Source organism: Podarcis bocagei (assembly GCF_964188305.1).
Source record: "Podarcis bocagei genome assembly, chromosome: 5".
NCBI lineage: Eukaryota > Metazoa > Chordata > Lepidosauria > Squamata > Lacertidae > Podarcis > Podarcis bocagei.
The window spans coordinates 98,181,905-98,200,510 of NC_138129.1; the positions used below are offsets into that span (position 1 = coordinate 98,181,905).

At 45.4% G+C, this 18,606-nt stretch overlaps 1 protein-coding gene and 1 long non-coding RNA gene across 4 annotated transcripts in view; one reads left to right on the forward strand and one right to left on the reverse strand.

Annotated features, from left to right (window-relative positions):
* Positions 1 to 6,499: 6,499 nt before the first annotated feature.
* Positions 6,500 to 9,934, reverse strand: LOC308587164. The gene is made up of 3 exons (XR_014008249.1): positions 7,913 to 9,934; positions 7,036 to 7,572; positions 6,500 to 6,977 (listed from the first exon to the last, which is right to left on the reverse strand). It is a non-coding gene; the product is annotated as an uncharacterized lncRNA (long non-coding RNA).
* Positions 9,935 to 11,353: 1,419 nt separating this feature from the next.
* The window catches only part of COP1 (COP1 E3 ubiquitin ligase), a 106,532-nt gene continuing 99,279 nt past the window's right edge, over positions 11,354 to 18,606 (forward strand). Inside the window, exons 1-3 of one of the 3 annotated variants that reach the window (XM_081194387.1) lie at positions 11,354 to 11,905; positions 14,971 to 15,030; positions 17,620 to 17,717. In XM_081194387.1, the coding sequence (XP_081050513.1) occupies positions 11,478 to 11,905; positions 14,971 to 15,030; positions 17,620 to 17,717 (586 nt within the window). In that variant the 5' untranslated portion in view covers positions 11,354 to 11,477. The remainder of the gene's footprint in view (positions 11,906 to 14,970; positions 15,031 to 17,619; positions 17,718 to 18,606) is intronic. The other 2 variants (XM_081194386.1, XM_081194388.1) reach the window with 2 other exon arrangements.

Below are 18,606 nucleotides of genomic sequence, written 5' to 3' on the forward strand. Positions count from 1 at the left end.
GGCACAGTCTCTGATTGCTTGGAGAAAGCCATGGAGAGCAAGGGTGTGGGGTGGCGGGGACATTCAGTCTTGGCAACTGATTAATGGGGTGAGACCTACCGGGGATGAGCTGTTGTGTTCATTAGGTGTGACTCTCAACCAAGTCTGTGCAGATTGTGTTCTTGCTAAGAAAGAGTTAACTCCAACTTAAACAGTGTGATTTACTGCTGGCTCACTCCTGAGAAGACTCTTCCAGCTCTACAATTCTATGACTGTCAAAAGGACAAACAAGGGATGGCCCAAAGCATAGGGTGGCATTTGCGGGGAGAGCACTTGGAGGTGGGATGCTAGCTTCCCATTATTCCCAAGAATGCCACATGTGACTTACAGCTACTAGAGTCCTATGGAGCCAACTGGTCCCTGGCAAGTTCAGCATGAGAAGCCCCTGCAGTTTCTTTCAGAAACCTGTAGTGAGGGTTCGTGCAGCCTTCTGCCCCACTTTCTTCCCAAGCTCCCAGCCCCCAGGGTCTTGATCCTGAAATTCAGGCCCAGCCCAAGTGTTCTTGAATCATAGAATCATAGAATCATAGAGTTGGAAGAGACCACAAGGGCCATCGAGTCCAACCCCCTGCCAAGCAGGAAACACCATCAGAGCACTCCTGACATATGGTTGTCAAGTCTCTGCTTAAAGACCTCCAAAGAAGGAGACTCCATCACACTCCTTGGCAGCAAATTCCACTGTCAAACAGCTCTTACTGTCAGGAAGTTCTTCCTAATGTTTAGGTGGAATCTTCTTTCTTGTAGTTTGGATCCATTGCTCCGTGTCCGCTTCTCTGGAGCAGCAGAAAAGCTCCCTTCCCATTACCCAAGAGGTCATGCTTTTCTTTGAGGAAGTGTTTGGTGACTTATATAAGAGTGCATTGCAGAACCAGAATCCACTATCTATGGTTGTCCATCAACAGCTACTGGTCACAATGGTTGTTCTCTACATCCACTGCCTCTGAATACCAGTTGTTGGGAATCACGAGTTGGGAGAGTGCTGTTGCACTTGGGTTCTCTTGTGGCCTCCTATAGGCATATGGTTGACACATTGAGAACAGGATGCTAGACTAGATGGGCTATTGGCTACATTCAGCAGGCTCCTATGTTCCTGTGTCCTTCCAAAGCAGTCTTTGCTCCCCCCCCCCCAACTTTTTCCTCCCTTTTCTGAAGCTGGTTCTCACTCACTTTTTCCCTGACAGGCCTAGCAGGGTGTGTGGCAGAGCAGATGTGATTTCTCTAGAGGCCCATGCAGATGAGGGCTTCTGAATGACAAATGAAGATTGTCCAAAACAAACTGGACCTCGGAGAGAGGTGGGCTTGGCAGCTTTTACAGTGTACTCAGTTTCACAGGAATGCAACTTGGGAAACCTCTTTCAGGAGGCTGCACAACAGGCCAGGCCAACTTTCCTTGTTCCATGCCCGTTGGCTGATACATACAGAAGCACAAAAACACTTGGCGTAGCGGCCCAGCACTCCTGAGGACCACTGAAGCCCCTCTTGCCTAAGAACAATGTATTTGATTGATTGGTTTATCACATCCTGTCAAGCTTATCCAGCAGTTCACAAGGGCCAGAGGTGCTTAGCCTTTGCGTGCTTTCAAGGAAAAGATGGTGAATAGTGACTGGGTTTCATTATTCCTTTGACAGAGGAGGCAAACTTAATTACGTATCTGCCTTCTAAATTGCCCCTCTCTTTGAACAAGCAGCAGTGCCCCTAAAAACCCAAAGGGGGCAAGTACTTCTGGTGGCTGCATTGCACATTATGCATTTGAGACCAAGAGAAAAAGGCCCACTTTTGCATGCAGAAAGGAAGCATATTAGCATTGCCCTTTTAGAGCTTCCTGAGTCCAGAGGTGCCAGATGTTTGCCATGTTTGCTCAATTATTTTGAGTAGCTAGACTAAAATAAAGCTGTTCTCTTCTGAACAGAAATGTCTTCAGTGTGACGTTCCTGGGACTGCTAAAGCTGTTCCCCTATTTTTCACAGCAGTCTGACAAACAGAGATTTTGTCTGCTAAAACATTTCTATCCATTTATTTGAAAAGCATCGCCTCCTGAATTAGCTGTCAGTCATGAGGATAGCTCAATAAACCTGGCTGGTCAAAGGGCCTGGGTCTGAACTTTAAGGGCCCCTCTCCTCTCTCTTCCTACTGAGGGGAGTGAAGGAAGTAAGCAACCTGTTTTGTGCTTGGCTGAGAGCCCTTGCTTTTAGCTTTGCCCCCTGTTCATCAAGCTCCATCTGAGCTACCAGACAGACTGTGTTCCCAACCTGGCCATGTATCGCCTGTGCCCTGAGCTGGCTCCACCCCACTGAGACAAAGTTAAGTCTCCATGTCCAGAGGTAGCATACCCATTGTTGGATGAGGCCATTACCTTCATGTCCTGTTTGTAAGCTTCCAAAGGTATGTTTGACCCAATGTTGGAAACAAAATGCTGGACTAGAAGGACCCCTATCTAGGGGGATAAATTTTATTATGTATGCCTGTTAATGCTTTATACAAGGGGAAACTGCTTGCAAAAAAAGTGTACATTAGTGAAAAAACTATACTAAAAATGTGTTCATTAGGAAAGATTTGCACTAAAATGCTGATGAATTTTTGAGGATTTTTTGCAAAAGCAAATTGCTGTAGGAATATGGAGAACTGAATGCAAGACTCAAAAAATGAGAAATAGAACCCAAAACTCAGATTTGTCCATTCTTACCTTGATCTAACCTAGCAAGGAATTCCATGTGTTATGTTGTTAAAAGATGAAGGAGCAGAGGTTGTAAGAGGTGGCACCACCAGATCGCAGGCTGGAGTGGGACTTTCTTCTGACTAATCATGGGTTAGGGTCAGGAGCCAGCCAGTGAAATTTTATTAGGAATTGCTTTGTGGGAGGAAGACTTTCATTTTCGAAGAACTGGGAGTTTGCAGGAGTAAGTGTGCTCTTTCAATAGGACTTTATGGTGCCAGAAATGCCTGAGTATTTTATGGAACAGGAACGTTCCGAAGTAGCTAGGTATATTTTTCCCAACAATCATGCACTCTCTTAAAAAAAAAGAAAAAGCTTGATTCAGAGTACAAATTAATTTCCTAGTGCTCAGGGGCAGGTTAGAGGTCTCTGAAGGAGAAGGGAGGAGGAAGCAGTCTTGCCATTCAGAATTCTCTGGTCCCGAAATTCTGCAGGCATGGAAATTAGGGTGGCCGTTAGATGCAAAAGAAGCACTTTGAAGAACTGTCTTGCAAGCTATACCTGCTGAAAGCCCCTTTTCTCTGCAAAGTTGCAGGAGCCCAGTCCTCTTTTGCCCATGGCCACCAAACCACCACTTCTCTGCCTAATCAAGAATTTGTCAGTGAATCACAAGCATGAGGCAGGGACTAGTTCACTGTCACACAATAGCTGGGGCTCTATCCACAACCCCCTTCCCAAAGTGGTCAAGCTCTTATAGGTAAAGGTAAAGGGACCCCTGACCATTAGGTCCAGTCGCGGACGACTCTGGGGTTGCGGCGCTCATCTCGCTTTAATGGCCGAGGGAGCCGGTGTACAGCTTCCGTTTCATGTGGCCAACATGACTAAGCCGCTTCTGGTGAACCAGAGCAGCGCACGGAAACACCGTTTACCTTCCCACCGGAGGGGTACCTATTTATCTACTTGCACTTTGATGTGCTTTTGAACTGCTAGGTTGGAAGGAGCAGGGACCGAGCAACGGGAGCTCACCCACGTCCCTCAAGCTCTTATAGAGCACTTGTTAGAAGTTTGTCTTATCTCAGCTTGTAAATACCACACCCTCCAACATTTCTCCAATGAAAATAGGGACGTCCCATTCCATAATGATAATTTTGCTATTTCTACCCCACACATCTCACTGGGTTGTCCCAACCTCTCTGGGCAGCTTCCAACATATATAAAAACATAATGAAACATTAAACATTTTTTTTTAAAAAAACTTCCCTATACAGGATTGCTTTCAGACAGCTCGCGGGTTGGATAACTCCATACCCTCCAGTGAAAATAAGGACATCCTACCATACCCTCCAACATTTCTCCAATAAAAATAGGGACATACTAAGGAAAAGTGGGACATTCTGGAATCAAATCAGAAACTAGGATGGCTTCTCTAAATCAGGGGTGTCCCTGGAAAATAGGGACACTTGGAGGGTCTGAAATACCCATCCAGATATTTGTGTGTCAAACTGAAAGAATTAAAAGCTTGTCCCATATGCTTACTTCTAGACCACCCAGAAATCTGGAATACACACAATTTTATCATTAAAACAGTTTGAAAGGAGACCATTTTGAAGACCATCTCTAGAAATGAGGGACAAGAAGTATTATAGCACTACCCTGCCAGGCCACTCAGAGAGCTGAAATGTGGTTGATGTACAGCCCAAGACCCACTGATTAGCACTGAAAGGGCTCTATCTGTACATCTCTCATTAGAAGCAGGGGGCATGGAATGCACCCCAAAATGACCAAGGCACTGATAGACCACCTAGAAGACTGCAGCCATGTAGCCCAAGATACAAGTAAACACAGTCCCAGAGCTGGACATTTTTGCACCTAACAGTCAATGTTTACCTCTTTGTAGAAGCCAGTATTTTGCCACACAGCAAGCCAAGGCACAAGTGGGACTGAATGCTGGGCCATGAGAGTTCTGCTGCCTTTTCAGAGTTGGAGGGAGGGAAGGAAAACTCCCACTTGCAGCAAGGAAGACATCTCCGTGTGCAAATTGCATTTGCTTGCACACACAGAGGTAAAGAAACAAATATCTGTTGCCTTCAGCTTATCTTGCAGTGTTGCTTTTTTTTTTTTTTTTTTTTTAGTATACAGCAACTAACAAGTTACAGGGAACCAGGCAGAGGGCCTTCTCAGTAGTGGCGCCTTCCCTGTGGAACGCCCTCCCACCAGATGTCAAAGAGAACAACAACTACCAGGCGTTTAGAAGACATCTGAAGGCAGCCCTGTTTCGGGAAGCTTTTAATGTTTGATGTATTATAGTATTTTAATATTCTTTTGTTTTTGTTTTTTTAAAAAATATTTTATTCAATTTTCAAACATAAAGAAATCACCAAACATATACAATCCCTTCACCCAACAAACCACAAACAAAAAGAAACATACATCAACACAAACATATAATATAAAGAAACATAACTGTGCATAACGTATTTTTTGATAACTAACTGGACTTCCTCACATCTCCCTTCCCTGCGTTCTCTATAGTAAAGTTAAAAATCAGCAAATTATTACCTTATTTCAATTCTTATTTTGAACTTTTCAGATATTATGTCTCTAAACTTCAAATAATTTTTGTCAAATACTTATCATCTTAATTTAAACATAATATTGCTTCAGATTTCAGCCTTTTCTTAACCATCACTTAGTCTCCTATATCTTTCAACTAAGTTGCTGGTACCATATTATTTTCAATCGTGCAATTTCTTAGCATTCATACAGTTTGTACTGTTTTTGTAAATAGTCCTTAAATTTTTTCCAGTCCTCTTCCATTGTCTCTTCTCCCAAATCTCGGATTCTGCCGGTCATTTCGGCCAACTCCATATAGTCCATCAGTTGCGTCTGCCATTCTTCCAGTGTGGGCAAATCTTGTGTCTTCCAATGTTTTGCGATGAGTATTCTTGCTGCTGTTGTTGCATACATAAAAAAAGTTCTGTCCTTCTTTAACACTTTCTGGCCAACAATGCCCAAGAGGAAGGCCTCTGGTTTCTTAGGGAAGGTATACTTAAATACCTTTTTTAACTCATTGTAGATCATTTCCCAGAAGGCCTTCACTCTTGGACAAGTCCACCAGAGGTGAAAGAATGTCCCTTCAGCCTCTTTACATTTCCAACATTTATTATCAGGTAAATGGTATATTTTTGCGAGCTTGACTGGGGTCATGTACCACCTATATATCATTTTCATAATATTTTCCTTCAAGGCATTACATGCCATGAATTTCACACCAGTGGTCCATAACTGTTCCCAGTCCTCAAACATAATGTTGTATCCAATATCCTGAGCCCATTTTATCATGGCTGATTTAACTGTTTCATCCTGAGTGTTCCATTTTAGCAACAAGTTATACATTCTTGAAAGTACCTTAGTTTTTGGTTCTAACAGTTCTGTTTCTAATTTCGATTTTTCCACCTGAAATCCTATCTTTTTGTCCAGATTAAAAACCTCCTTGATTTGAGCATAATGTAACCAATCTCGCACCTTATTCTTTAGTTTCTCCAAACTCTGCAACCTCCAAGTGTCTCCAACTTTCTCTATTATTTCCCAATATTTCGGCCATGCGGCCTCCATATTGAGTCTTTTCCGGGCCTTAGCTTCCATTGGTGATAGCCACCTTGGGGTCTTATTTTCTAGTATTTTAATATTCTTTTGGAAGCCGCCCAGAGTGGCTGGGGAAGCCCAGCCAGATGGGCAGGATATAAATAATAAATTATTATTAATTATGATTATTATGATGATGATGATGATTATTATTATTAACAAATGTAATACACAACATCCTCTGCCTGCTGCTGCTTTTCCTTCAAGGAACTAAAGTCAGCAGACATGTTCCCTCCCTTCTGTTTCATCCTCAAAGCAACTCTAAGATTGTTTAGGCTGAGCCCAGGGTCAAGCTTCATAGCCAAGTAGGGCATCCCACAGTGACCAAACTGGGCCACAAAAGCTTATGCTGTCACAATCCAGGGCATGGGCGCCAAGAGTCCAGGACCGACACCAGGACCAGGGTATGGGCGGTGGTAGCAGTCCAAGTGGTGGGTCCACAGTCAGGCGCAAGTCCAACGGAGATCAGGGACCAGAGGAGGCCAGGATGCAGGATAACTGGAACACAGGAGCAGACCACAGCATAGCACGAAACCACATTGCTGTGGCAAAGACCCGCAGTGAAATGCAAGTCTTATATAGTCCTCCCGAGCTTGCCTCCAGGGGCAGTGCATCACATCATCTGACCATGCCTGCTGGCCTGCATCTGATTCCCCCAAGGCAAGCCTGGCCCTGCAAAGACTCGCGGTGCTCATTACACGCCACAATAGATTTGTTAGCTTTTTGCTAACAAGTGCTGCAGGATTCTTTCGTGCTTTTGCCTCCCTAGATCAACATCAATACCTCTGAAGTTTAAAACAAGTGGCTGACAGACCCTTCTTCAGCAGGTTGTGAACATTCCATTTTTTTAAAGGTGAGGGGGGAGGATATTATAGGAACCCTTTAAGATCCCCTTCATTTTAAGTGATTGAATGGGATTGGGCCCAGTCTCATGGCTGTGTTACCCTGCCTCTCCCGCAACCGTAAAACTCTTCCATTTTCATGTCCAGATATTGTTTGCTTGCTCATTGATTTGTTTATTTATTTATTTAGTCTTATTCTCTCTTGAGCAAAGTCTGCCCTCTAGCGGAGAGAAAGAATAATGATAATCAGTAGTAATCCTGTCACCAATCTTCTTTATTATTTTTTAATTTTGTAAAACTTATACACCCGTTGACTGCAAAAAAACACACCTCTCAATGCAGTTTACAAAACATAAAACAGTAACGTCAAGGGGGGGGGGGAATACAACTCTACTTTAAGATACAGTGGTGCCCCGCAAGACGAACGCCTCGCAAGACGGAAAACTCGCTAGACGAAAGGGTTTTCCGTTTTGGAGGTGCTTCGCAAAACGAATTTCCTATGGGCTTGCTTCGCAAGACGACAATGTCTTGCGAGTTCCTGCTGGTTTTTTCCCCTGCCCCCCCTTTTCCTAAGCCGCTAAGCCACTTATCAGCTGATCCAATCAGCAGATAAGCCGCTAAAAGTCGCTAATAGCGCTAATCCGCTAATCCGTCAATGGGCTTGCTTCGCAAGACGAAAAAACCGCTAGACGAAGAGAATCACAGAACGGATTCTTTTTGTCTTGCGAGGCACCACTGTATAAGCAATTTAAAATAATAAAACAGATTAAAATTACCTCAACTTCCCTTTAGTATCAGCTGCCTGAGGCAGTTGCCTTACTCTGTCTATGGAAGGGCCGGCTCTGTATTCCCTCCAGGGCGGGTGGGGAGACCAAAGCTTTGCCATCTTCTCCAAGATTTACTGGGATTGAATGAAAATCAGTGTCCTTGAGTCCATCAGGGCACATAGATTACTCCAGGAGATATTAGGACATTGGGCTTATCCACACTTCACCTTGTCCCACAGCTTTCCCCCAGGGAAAACAGCTTTTTAGCGCTCAGTTGGAGCAAACGGCAATTCGGGTTCCCCCTGGATTGTCATTTGTTCCAATCTATAGGTAAAGAGTGGGTTTTCCCTTGGAAAGGAGCAGGGCAAGGGGAAGACCTCTCGGGCCTGTGCTTTCTAGGCACGGCACAAGTGGAAGTGTGGACGAGCCCATTCTGTCAACAGCAAACAATGTGACATTGTAGTGAAAGAGGTGCCTGTCTCCCTTATTCACATGATGGTGGTCTTCTCCTAAGTTACTGTGTCCTGAAAAAATTAAAAGTTCAGAATGCAGCAATTTGCTTTTTTATTTTACAAAATTAGGGAGCCTTATTTAACTAACAGGTTATAACTATAACTAAATTATTTAACCATAACACGGGCATGTCAACACATAGCTCCTTATACAACTTGAGCACAAGATGGAAGAGCTCACAGCATTAACACTTGCAACAGATCCAGATCTCCCAGGGAGGCCTCACAAAGCTCTTGCTCCCCCAGGAAGGCCTCCTTCCAAGGCCATGCAAAGCCACAACAAAATAAAAAAAAAATTCCTTCCAGTAGCACCTTAGAGACCAACTAACTTAGTTATTGGTATGAGATACTATCTGAAGAAGTGTGCATGCACACGAAAATTCATACCAATAACCAACTTAGTTGGTCTCTAAGGTACTACTGGAAGGAATTTTTTTTATTTTGTTTCAACTACAGCAGACAAACTTACCTGTAATGCAAAGCCACAGTTCTGGTTGCAGAAGAGAACATGCCAAGCACTTGTGTCTTCACAGCTGGATGGGTGAGATTGGCCAAAGGCTAGCCACTGACCTATTATTCTCCTACTCCAAGGACTTGTCATCCAGCCAGGTGAGGGGGCAAGGCCTGCCCCCTTCTTTGGGAAGCATCACTAGCTAGCTGTTTCTATGGCAATCTAGCTATATTTAACCAGCTCTTTAGACATAATAAACAGGCTGGACCACTGAGTTAACAAAGAGACTGGCTTGACTGTTTCAGCAGTTCCTTCTGCTACTGACTCCCATCTTACAGATACAATACAAAACCACTGGCTTGGAAGGAATCCACAGATTTCATTCCAAGAAACCAAGCCCTTCAATCCTCTAACAATATGATAGTGAAATTGCCAGACACTCTATAGACTCAATAGGAATGGTTCAGCTAAAAAGGTGCAGATGGTAGCCCTAGCCTTACCATGAAGTAATGTGGAAGGGGCTTAGGATTTTTGGCATCACTAAGAGCTGTGGTGCGATACAGACAGAGCTGACTCAAAGGCACAAGCCACTGGAAGGTTATCTTGGTCTACCAAGAGGCATGGAAACTGCAAAAGGGCATTACTGATCATTTTGACGACAGTTGTGTTGAGGAACTTTGGAGTAGATAGCGTCTCCTATTAATTAGTTGAAGAGGCTGTTATTTGGATTAGGTAAAAATGTCTTTGACCTGCCCCAATTGCATATATAACATTGGAGATTTCTTATCAGCAATCGATATGATACATAGGGTTTTAACCTTTTCCTACGGCAGGGTTTTGGTGCATTTAACCATAGGCTGGAGGCAAGAATGTGAAAGCGGAAGATTTTCCTGGGAAAAGCCTGTATCGCTGTCTCCCTGACCAGGAACCCTGTCAAAAAGGGTGAGAATATTTCGGCAGCGGAGGACTGGAGGTGCCGCCATCTCCTCCTTGAGCATGGATGGTGCTACGCTGGGAGTCCCTTCTCTTGGCCGGGGCCTTCCCGGTGGCTGCTCCCCGACTCTGGAACTCCCTTCTCTGGAGAAGCTAGACCGGATCTCTCTCTCTCTCCTTGTCCTTCCCAGAGCAGGTGGGAGACCCTCTTTGTTCCAAGGGGCTTCTGATTGCTTCCAATGGAAGGACTGCTGCCCAGCTGTTTTATATTGCAATGATTTGGGAATCATTGCGGCAGCTAGACTGGTGACTGGGGGCGGCCGCCGGGACCACATAACACCGGTCCTGAGAGATCTGCATTGGCTCCCAGTACGTTTCCGAGCACAATTCAAAGTGTTGGTGCTGACCTTTAACGCCCTAAATGGCCTTGGTCCTGTATACCTGAAGGAGCGTCTCCACCCCCATCGTTCAGCCCGGACACTGAGATCCAGCGCCAAGGGCCTTCTGGTGGTTCCCTCATTGCGAGAAGTAAGGTTACAGGGAACCAGACAGAGGGCCTTCTCGGTAGTGGCGCCTGCCCTGTGGAACGCCCTCCCAGCAGATGTCAGGGCAATAAACAACTATTTTACTTTTAAAAGACAACTGAAGGCAGCCCTCTTTAGGGAAGTTTTTAATGTCTAATGCTGTATTGTTTTTAATATTCAGTTGGAAGCCGCCCAGAGTGGCTGGGGAAACTCAGCCAGATGGGCGGGGTATAAATAATAAATTATTATTATTATTATTATTATTATTGTTATTATTATTATTATTTGCCTGACTTTAATATATAGATTTAATATAAATAGCTTCGAGTCTACCAATGTTTAATTGTATTTTCCCCCTATGTTTTAAGCAATTATTTTTCTCTCTCTCTTTTTAAAAAATCTGGAAGTCCCGTCCTATCAGGGGGGGAAGCGGGGTAGAAATAAATCAGAATGATCCACACACAGAGCTTCTGAAACAGAGTCAGCGAGACTCCTACGGATGCAGCTGGAGCTATTGCATCTAGCGATGGGGTTGAGATTCCTGCAGCAGCCCCGCTTTTCTTCGGGGTCAGTCGGGGGCTTAACCAACTCCAGCAGAGGCGGGTGGTTTGGTAGGCCCGCTCCGGTTGCTAGGCTACCCAGCCTTTCGCACCTTGTGCGCAGGCGCGTTGCCTTGCGCGTTCTGACAGGAAGGGGAAAAAACCCAACGCAAGCCGCCTGGCGACGTTCATCTCGTTGGTAGAATGCTTTTTGTCAACCGACGGGCGCTTGTTAATAAAGTTTCAACAACGAGGTGGTTTCCCCGCCTCCTCTTTTCCCGGGAGGTGAGGGGAGGTTTCCAGGAACCAATCAGGTTCCTCTCCCGCATCCCTCTCCCCCCTCCATCTCTGGGTTGGAAGGGGAGGCGGCCCGCGGGAACCAATCAGGTTCCCGCACACGGAGTGGAAGGGGCGGAGGGAAGGCGTCGGCGGCGTCGCCGAGCGAGAGTTTTTATTTTCCTTGTTGAAACTTTATTGTCCCCTCCCTCCCCGTAGACAGTCGCCCGTGCTGAGGGGAAATGATGCGCTGACTGAACCGGGCGGGCGACCCGTCGAGCCCAACAGGCCTCGGGATGTCAGGGAGCCGGCAGCCGCCTCCGCCGCCGCCGCCCCAGCAGCAGCAGCAGCACTCGACTCCCGCGCCGGGGCCTGGCGCCGCGGCGGCCCCCCCGGGACCTTCCTCTTCCTCCGCAGCCTCCTCCGTCACCACTTCGGCCTCCGCGGCGGCCTCCTCGGCGGCGCCGGGCTCCTCCTCGTCCTCCGCCTGCGCCCCGGCGGGGCTGGGGGTCCCCGCGCGGCCTGTGCTGGTGGCCGCCGTGGTCTCCGGCTCCTCCTCCGGCGGGGGGCTTTCGCGGCTGGCCGGGGCGGCCCGGGCCGGGGCCTCGGGGAGCGGCGCGGCGGCGGCGGGCGGCGCGAGTGGCAGCAGGAAGAGGCCGCTGCTCACCCCGCTCTGCAACGGCCTCCTGAACTCCTACGAGGACAAGAGCAACGACTTCGTGTGGTGAGTTGGGCGCGGAGGGAGGGAGGGAGGGAGGGAGGGAGGGAGGGCGAGAAGCCGCCACGGGGATAGCCGAGAAATCCCCATTAGCAGCGACGCTCCCAGGCCAGAAGGGTTTCCTTTCTGACAGGTAAATAAATGCCCACCCAGAACGGCTCTTCCATGTCGAGGTGTCTTTATATTATTCTGTTTTGTGTTGAGCTTTCAAAGTCTCCAACTGGTGTTTTGTTTTGGTACTGACCGTAAGAAAACGACTTGATTCGGATGCTAGTAATAATAACAACAACAGTGGCTGCACACGTGCACACTGATGCAGAGTATAAAGTCCTGGAATTGTAGAGTTGGAAGGCACCACGAGGGCCACCTCGTCCAACCACCTGCCCAAGGTGGGAATCGAACCCGCAACCCTGAGGTTAAGAGCCTCACACTCATCTCCCAAGCCTTCAAAGTGTGCCTCCGTCACCAGTCCCTATCTTGCAGAGGGATTGCTATGGAAGGTTATCGGAAGGAAGCCTTCTTCACATGAGCGCGTGTGGAGGGCTGAGCCCTCAGGAGAAAGTGCCCAAATGCACAGAATCTCTATAACAGCCCCGTGAGGTAGGTCAGTGTTGAATTGAGCTTTGAGGATGGGACCAGGTAGGCCTTTGTTCCAAATGCAACCAGAGCTGTTTTTTCCTTAATGCGCAGGGATAGGGGCATGTTGCATTTATGTGTTCATGGCTGAGGAGTGGTTTGAACTGGGGATTTAGTACCTTATGTTTTAGCAGAGTTCTTACATGTTCTCCTAAAAGCAAAATCTGCTGTGTTCTGTACAGTTTATTTGCTTGTAGTTATGGCTGTGATTGCAACCAGGTAAGGGAAAAGTTCAGCACCCTTGAACTCATCTCTCCTATGTAGGTGACTGAGGTATGCCCCAGATTTGAAAAAGACAGGCCTGCTGTTGGAAAGTTGGAAGGACTGTAATGCACAAGTAGCTTGTGGTGTTGCTCTATAGCTAATTTTGGCAAAAAGGGTTTGAGGAAACTGGCAAGATTTTAATCAAAACCTTCTTTGTTCTCCTCAGCTTGGGTTGTTATTTATTTCTTATGTGAATAAATCGAGCCACACTACAAATCCTCCACTGAAACATGGTGATTTCAAAAAACTGTTTGGAAAGACTTTAGGATGTACAACAGTTTATGGTGGCTCTATTTCTTGTTATACAGATAAATTCCTTAATAACAAACACTATTTTGTAAATATTTGAATAAAAATATTTATAAAAAATAAATACCAGTTACAACCCTGCCAGCTTCTATTCTCTATCCACCCAGCTCTTGGAGAAGTAGATCATAGGCTTCCATTTTCATGCATAAGGATAAAACCAGTAAGAGAAGATCTGTCAGAATCTCTTTAGCTAAAAATTTACTTAGCTAAAACTGAAGCCTTATTAACACATTCAGAAAACACTGTGTAGTCAGTGAAATAGACATAGGTAATGTTGACTGTAAGGTTATATTTTATACGGCACTGGCAGGACTGTAGCCTAGGGCAGTAGGTGACTTCTATCTGTCCTGGTAGAAAGATGCAGTGTGGAATTCAGTAAGTTTCTTCAGGATACAGGGCAGGGTGAAGCAAAAGATTGCTTGGATCTCCATGCTTACTTTCTCTTAAGACAGTATGAAAACTGAAGTGACTGCTACCTTTGTTTTAAAAATACTTGCTTATCTTGGGGGTGGGCAGTTTTTTGCTGTTCCTTCTATAGAGGAAAATAGTCTATGCAGATTTAGTTCAAATACTGTTTGTTGTTGTTGAATCTGTCTTTTAACCGAAAATGATCTGGAGTCTTGAGTTTCATTCTAGAGTTCTTAGGACAAATACTGTGAACATTTTGTTTCTACTTTGAGGATTGATACACTAAAAGAGATTGATGCACCCTTTTGACCTTTCCTAACTTGTGAGGCTTGAGATTTAGTTGTGGGCTCTCCTTCTCAACACTGTTAAAGAAGATGAGAAATAGTCTAGAAGGATCGCACTCATGTATGTAGATAAGGCAATTTGATAAACATTTTATACTTGGGATTTCATACAGCTTTTGACAAAATCCCTCATCGAAAGTTGCTAAGCCAACTTTGGCCTGTAAGAAGGCAGGTGGCAACAGTGGAAGAGATTTGGGTATTGGAGCAGCTGGCACCTCTTGCAGACTACTAGAAGGCAGGAGGCAGGCAGGGATGGTAAAGCTGTGATATGACTTACTGGAGCCATCACAGAGAGAGTGGCAGTCATATTCCAGTTCTAGAGTGCCACTTTGGAGGATGAAAAGATTGTTGTGGAGGCAAAGTGAATTTGAGAAGAAAATGCCTAGGAAGTACTGAAGATATTTTGCTAATTCCGCCACTTTATCTTTTTGAAGTTCAATTCCCAATGAAGGGTGCCTTTTGATTTATGTAATTTCAGATATCATTCCAGATATATTATTCCAGATATAGCTTACATCTCAACATATTTAAGCAGAATACTTTAGGTGGAACTATTGCATTTACTGCTTTTATGCCATTTTTTGGGAAGGTTTTTAAAGTTGTTGCACATGAGATTATTTGAATCAGCTGGTTGGTTTCAGCACAATTCAATGGTTTCCAAATAAATTGATATAGGCTTTAACAATGGGCTGGTTTGCACACCACATTAAACCATAGTTCAAAATAAATTGTGGTGCTTTAATCCTCCTCTGCTTCTCCCTTGCTGCTGCTTATGTGTCTGGAAGGAAGCAAGCCATAGTGAGAATCGAACCCAGATTCTGATGCAACAGAAATCCAGACTTTGACTAGTTTCCTTCTTTATGTGGCAGGAGCTGGGTAGGAACAGCAAAGTGTCTGCAATTTCACCATTGTGCACTAGTGTGCTCCTTATTCCCATTAAACCATCATTAACTATGCTTAACCAGGCCAGTGTCTGTTGGTATTTGTTTAATGTTCCTTAGGTGCTGTTCATTCTCTCCCTCTTCTCTCCCCCCTCTCCAGTAAATGGAAAGGTTGCCTGTTTAACTTATGTGATGCACTACTTACACACCTTTCCCCTCTTTGTTCCAGCCCCATCTGCTTTGATATGATTGAAGAAGCTTACATGACAAAATGTGGGCACAGCTTTTGGTAAGATTTGTTGACCAAACTGCATATCATGATAAATTTATTTATAAAATTAAGTGTTGTGGATTATTGGATTATTGAATGCACACTGTGGCTGGGGTGGCTTTTGAGCAAGTGGCACAGAATGACATTGTCTGAATGAACATTTTCATGGATACTTCCTAGAGATAGATCCTGAAGACTGTACTGGAACCTGCTTTTAGAGTATTTTCCTAGTTAATTTCGTACACAAAACTTGTTAATCTGCATTGGGGAATGTCATCTATTGTATAATATCTGAAGTGGTGTTTTTTACCATAAGATCACTGATCTGTGTAGCAGCTTCCCAGTCCACGTAACCATGATGGGGAGAGATTTGGGCTGCTCTTAATATTAGCCTGAAATGAAGGGTTTGCATGTATAATCTTCTCTGCATTGGACATTTTAAAGCATAAGTCAGTTGAGATGTTGCATAGTGCAGGGGAAAATGGTGAAACTCACAGAAGTGCTCCCATGTCTGTGTCCAAGATAATCACCATGCAAATGCTTAGAGTCATTATCCAAAATATAAAATGGATATCACTTGGTAGTTCCTAAAAGTTTATGGACCTTCATAATAAATAAACTTTGAATCAGTAAACAAATTGGGGATTCACAATCAATAAACAAATTGGGGATTGAAGCAAATTAGATATATTAGGATTATATTATAAAGTAACAAAATTCTTCTAAAAATCTGGTTAAAGAGATTGCATAAATTATACCTGTCATCCCAATATAGGCTTGCAAGAATGTTTTTAAACTACTTTTATTCATCTTCCTTTCATGATCTCTGAGCACTTGATCAAAATACTTGCACATGGTTGCTGTTGGATGAATGGGGCACATTACGGGTAGTGTTGAGGTACCACCTGCCTTGCTGACTAGCAGTCTTCCTACCTGATCTGAGGTGTTCTCAGATGTGATTTTGACATGCCCCAGGCTATTGATGATAACTGCTGACTGGGCCAAGGTGGTAATTAAATGCCTTTCTGAGAGTGGGAGTGGTCCTAGGCCTGCTGAGAGATGAATCATTAAGATTATTCTGCTCCATCTTGGACCAGGAGATTTAACAAGTACAGTGGTGCCTCGCAAGACGAAATTAATTCGTTCTGCAAGTCTCTTCGTCTTGCGAGTTTTTCGTCTTGCGATGCACGGTTTCCCATAGGAATGCATTGAAAATCAATTAATGCGTTCCTATGGAAACCGCCTTCAGACCAGGTCCGGGGACAATCTGTCCCCGACCTCTTCTGAAGGCTGGGGGGGGGGACAAGGGCTTTTCTTCCCACCCCCAGCATTTTAAAAAACCCCGGGACAGCGGAGGACTTCTCCGCTGTCCGGGGCGATCTTAAAATGCTGGCGGGCGGCATTTTAAAATCGCCCCGGGACAGCGGAGGACTTCTCCGCTGTCCGGGGCGATGTAAAAGCCCCTGGGAAGGCAGGCAGGGGGGACAAAGACTTTTGCCCCCCGCCAGCCTTCAGAAGAGGTCCAGGACCTCTTCTGAAGGCGGGCGGGGGGCAAAAGTCTTTGCTCCCCCCCCGCCTTCAAAAGCTGTCCTGGACAGGCTTCGCGGACCTCTCCCGCTGCTTGCGGAGAGTTGCCAGCATGCCGAAGCCTGCGCGCGCTGAGATCAGCGCGCCCAGGCTTCGCGGCCCCGCCGCCCGGCTTCGGAGCATCGTTCCGAAGCCGGGCGACGGGAGGAGGTGTTCCCTCCCCGCCGCCCAGCTTCGGAGCATCGTTCCGAAGCCCGGCGGCGGGAGGAGGTGTTCCCTCCCCGCCGCCCGGCTTCGGAGGAGCCTTCCGAAGCCCGGCGGCGGGTGGAGGTGTTCCCTCCCCACCGCCCGGCTTCGGAGCATCGTTCCGAAGCCGGGCGGAGGCGGGAGGTGTTCCCGCCCCGCCGCTCGCCTTCGGAGGAGCCTTCCGAAGCCCGGCGGCGGCGGGAGGAGGTGTCCCCGCCCCGCCGCCAGGCTTCGGAGGAGGTCCGAGGACAGTGGGGAAGACGCGCTGCGCTTCCCTGCTGTCCCGGAGATTTCCCTATGGGCTGTCGTCTTGCGAAGCAAGCCCATAGGGAAATTCGTTTTGCGAAGCGCCTCCAAAACGGAAAACCCTTTCGTCTAGCGGGTTTTCCGTCTTGCGAGGCGTTCGTCTTGCGGGGTACCACTGTATAGGCCAGTTGCAGGTGATGTCTTTATCGACAAGCGTCTTGAGTGGGTAGTTGCTTACCTACTCCAGGCTCTCTTGGGTAAAACTGATAGTCTAGAGCCATTTTAATCAGGGTTCAGGTCCAGTTTTGGTTACCCTGTAATGACCTATTTTGTGAAGAAGGTATTGGTTCTACTTGATCTCTTGGTGGCTTTCAGTACTATCCAAAATGTTTTATCTACTTGATGGTCTTGATTGGTCTTTTACCTTAAGCCACCTAGGCCATAGGCCTACTTCTGCAATATTTATGGTATACTATGCAAGTAGAAAGCAAGGGATAAAAGAACGTGGCACAACATACCCAGTTGTACACATGCTTTTGCTTGCTGTATTTTCTTTCTCATGGTTCTGGTTTGTTTTCCCTTCAACAGCTATAAATGTATTCATCAAAGCCTGGAAGACAACAACAGATGTCCCAAATGTAATTATGTTGTAGATAACATTGACCATCTTTACCCCAACTTTTTAGGTAAGTTTTAGGGTTTGTTGGTGTTGCAACATTGAATAATTATATTCCAACTTGGGTTTTAATAAGCAGATCTTGTATCATCTGTTTGCTCCTTATTTTTCTAAACATCATTTTGTTAACTTTACAGAATTTGGGTGGCATTCAGCCAGATTTTACTCAGAGTAGACTCACTGAAATTAATGGACATGACTAAGTTAGATCCATTAATTTCAGTTGGGTCTCTGAGTTAAACTTAGTTGATACCACCCAGTGTTTCATAGAATGCAGTCTGTAAGCAGGTTGTGCTTTAATATATTTTCTATTCAAGCAGCATGTTGTCTGACATACTGAAAAAGTGCTTAGAGCACACTTTGTTTACTGGATTTGGCTTAATTCTTATGGGCATGATGGATACAGAATGGAATGTTGCTGTAATAAAGAACCTGGATATAGTGTTGTGCAAAATAGATAAATTACCCTTGTGTCAAGGATGGCATATTTGGAAAGTATATTTTGAAAAATGTTTTTGACATTGAATTTTAAGTTGTTGTAACCCTCCCTAAGTATTATCTAGCTAGGTTTGCTTAGTAAGCTAGGTTTTATACTGGATTTTGCCATAGATGAGGGAAACATTTGGAATATAGCAAGTATGCGTAATTTTTGCTACTGCGGAGCAACAGACTTTAGATCTCTGGTTGGGATATATGTGTGTGTGTGTTAGAGATGCAAACTGGAAAGCATTTTAAGCTCTTTCAGAACTGCTGCACTGCTGTTATTTCTTGTGTTCTGCTTCTTACTTCCACAACACCATCTGTCATGATGGAATATCTCATTGTCCTTCTATCAACCTGCTGTGTTCCTTCTTTAGATCACGTCTTTACTAGGCTATTGTAACTTGTGCTGCCCCTGA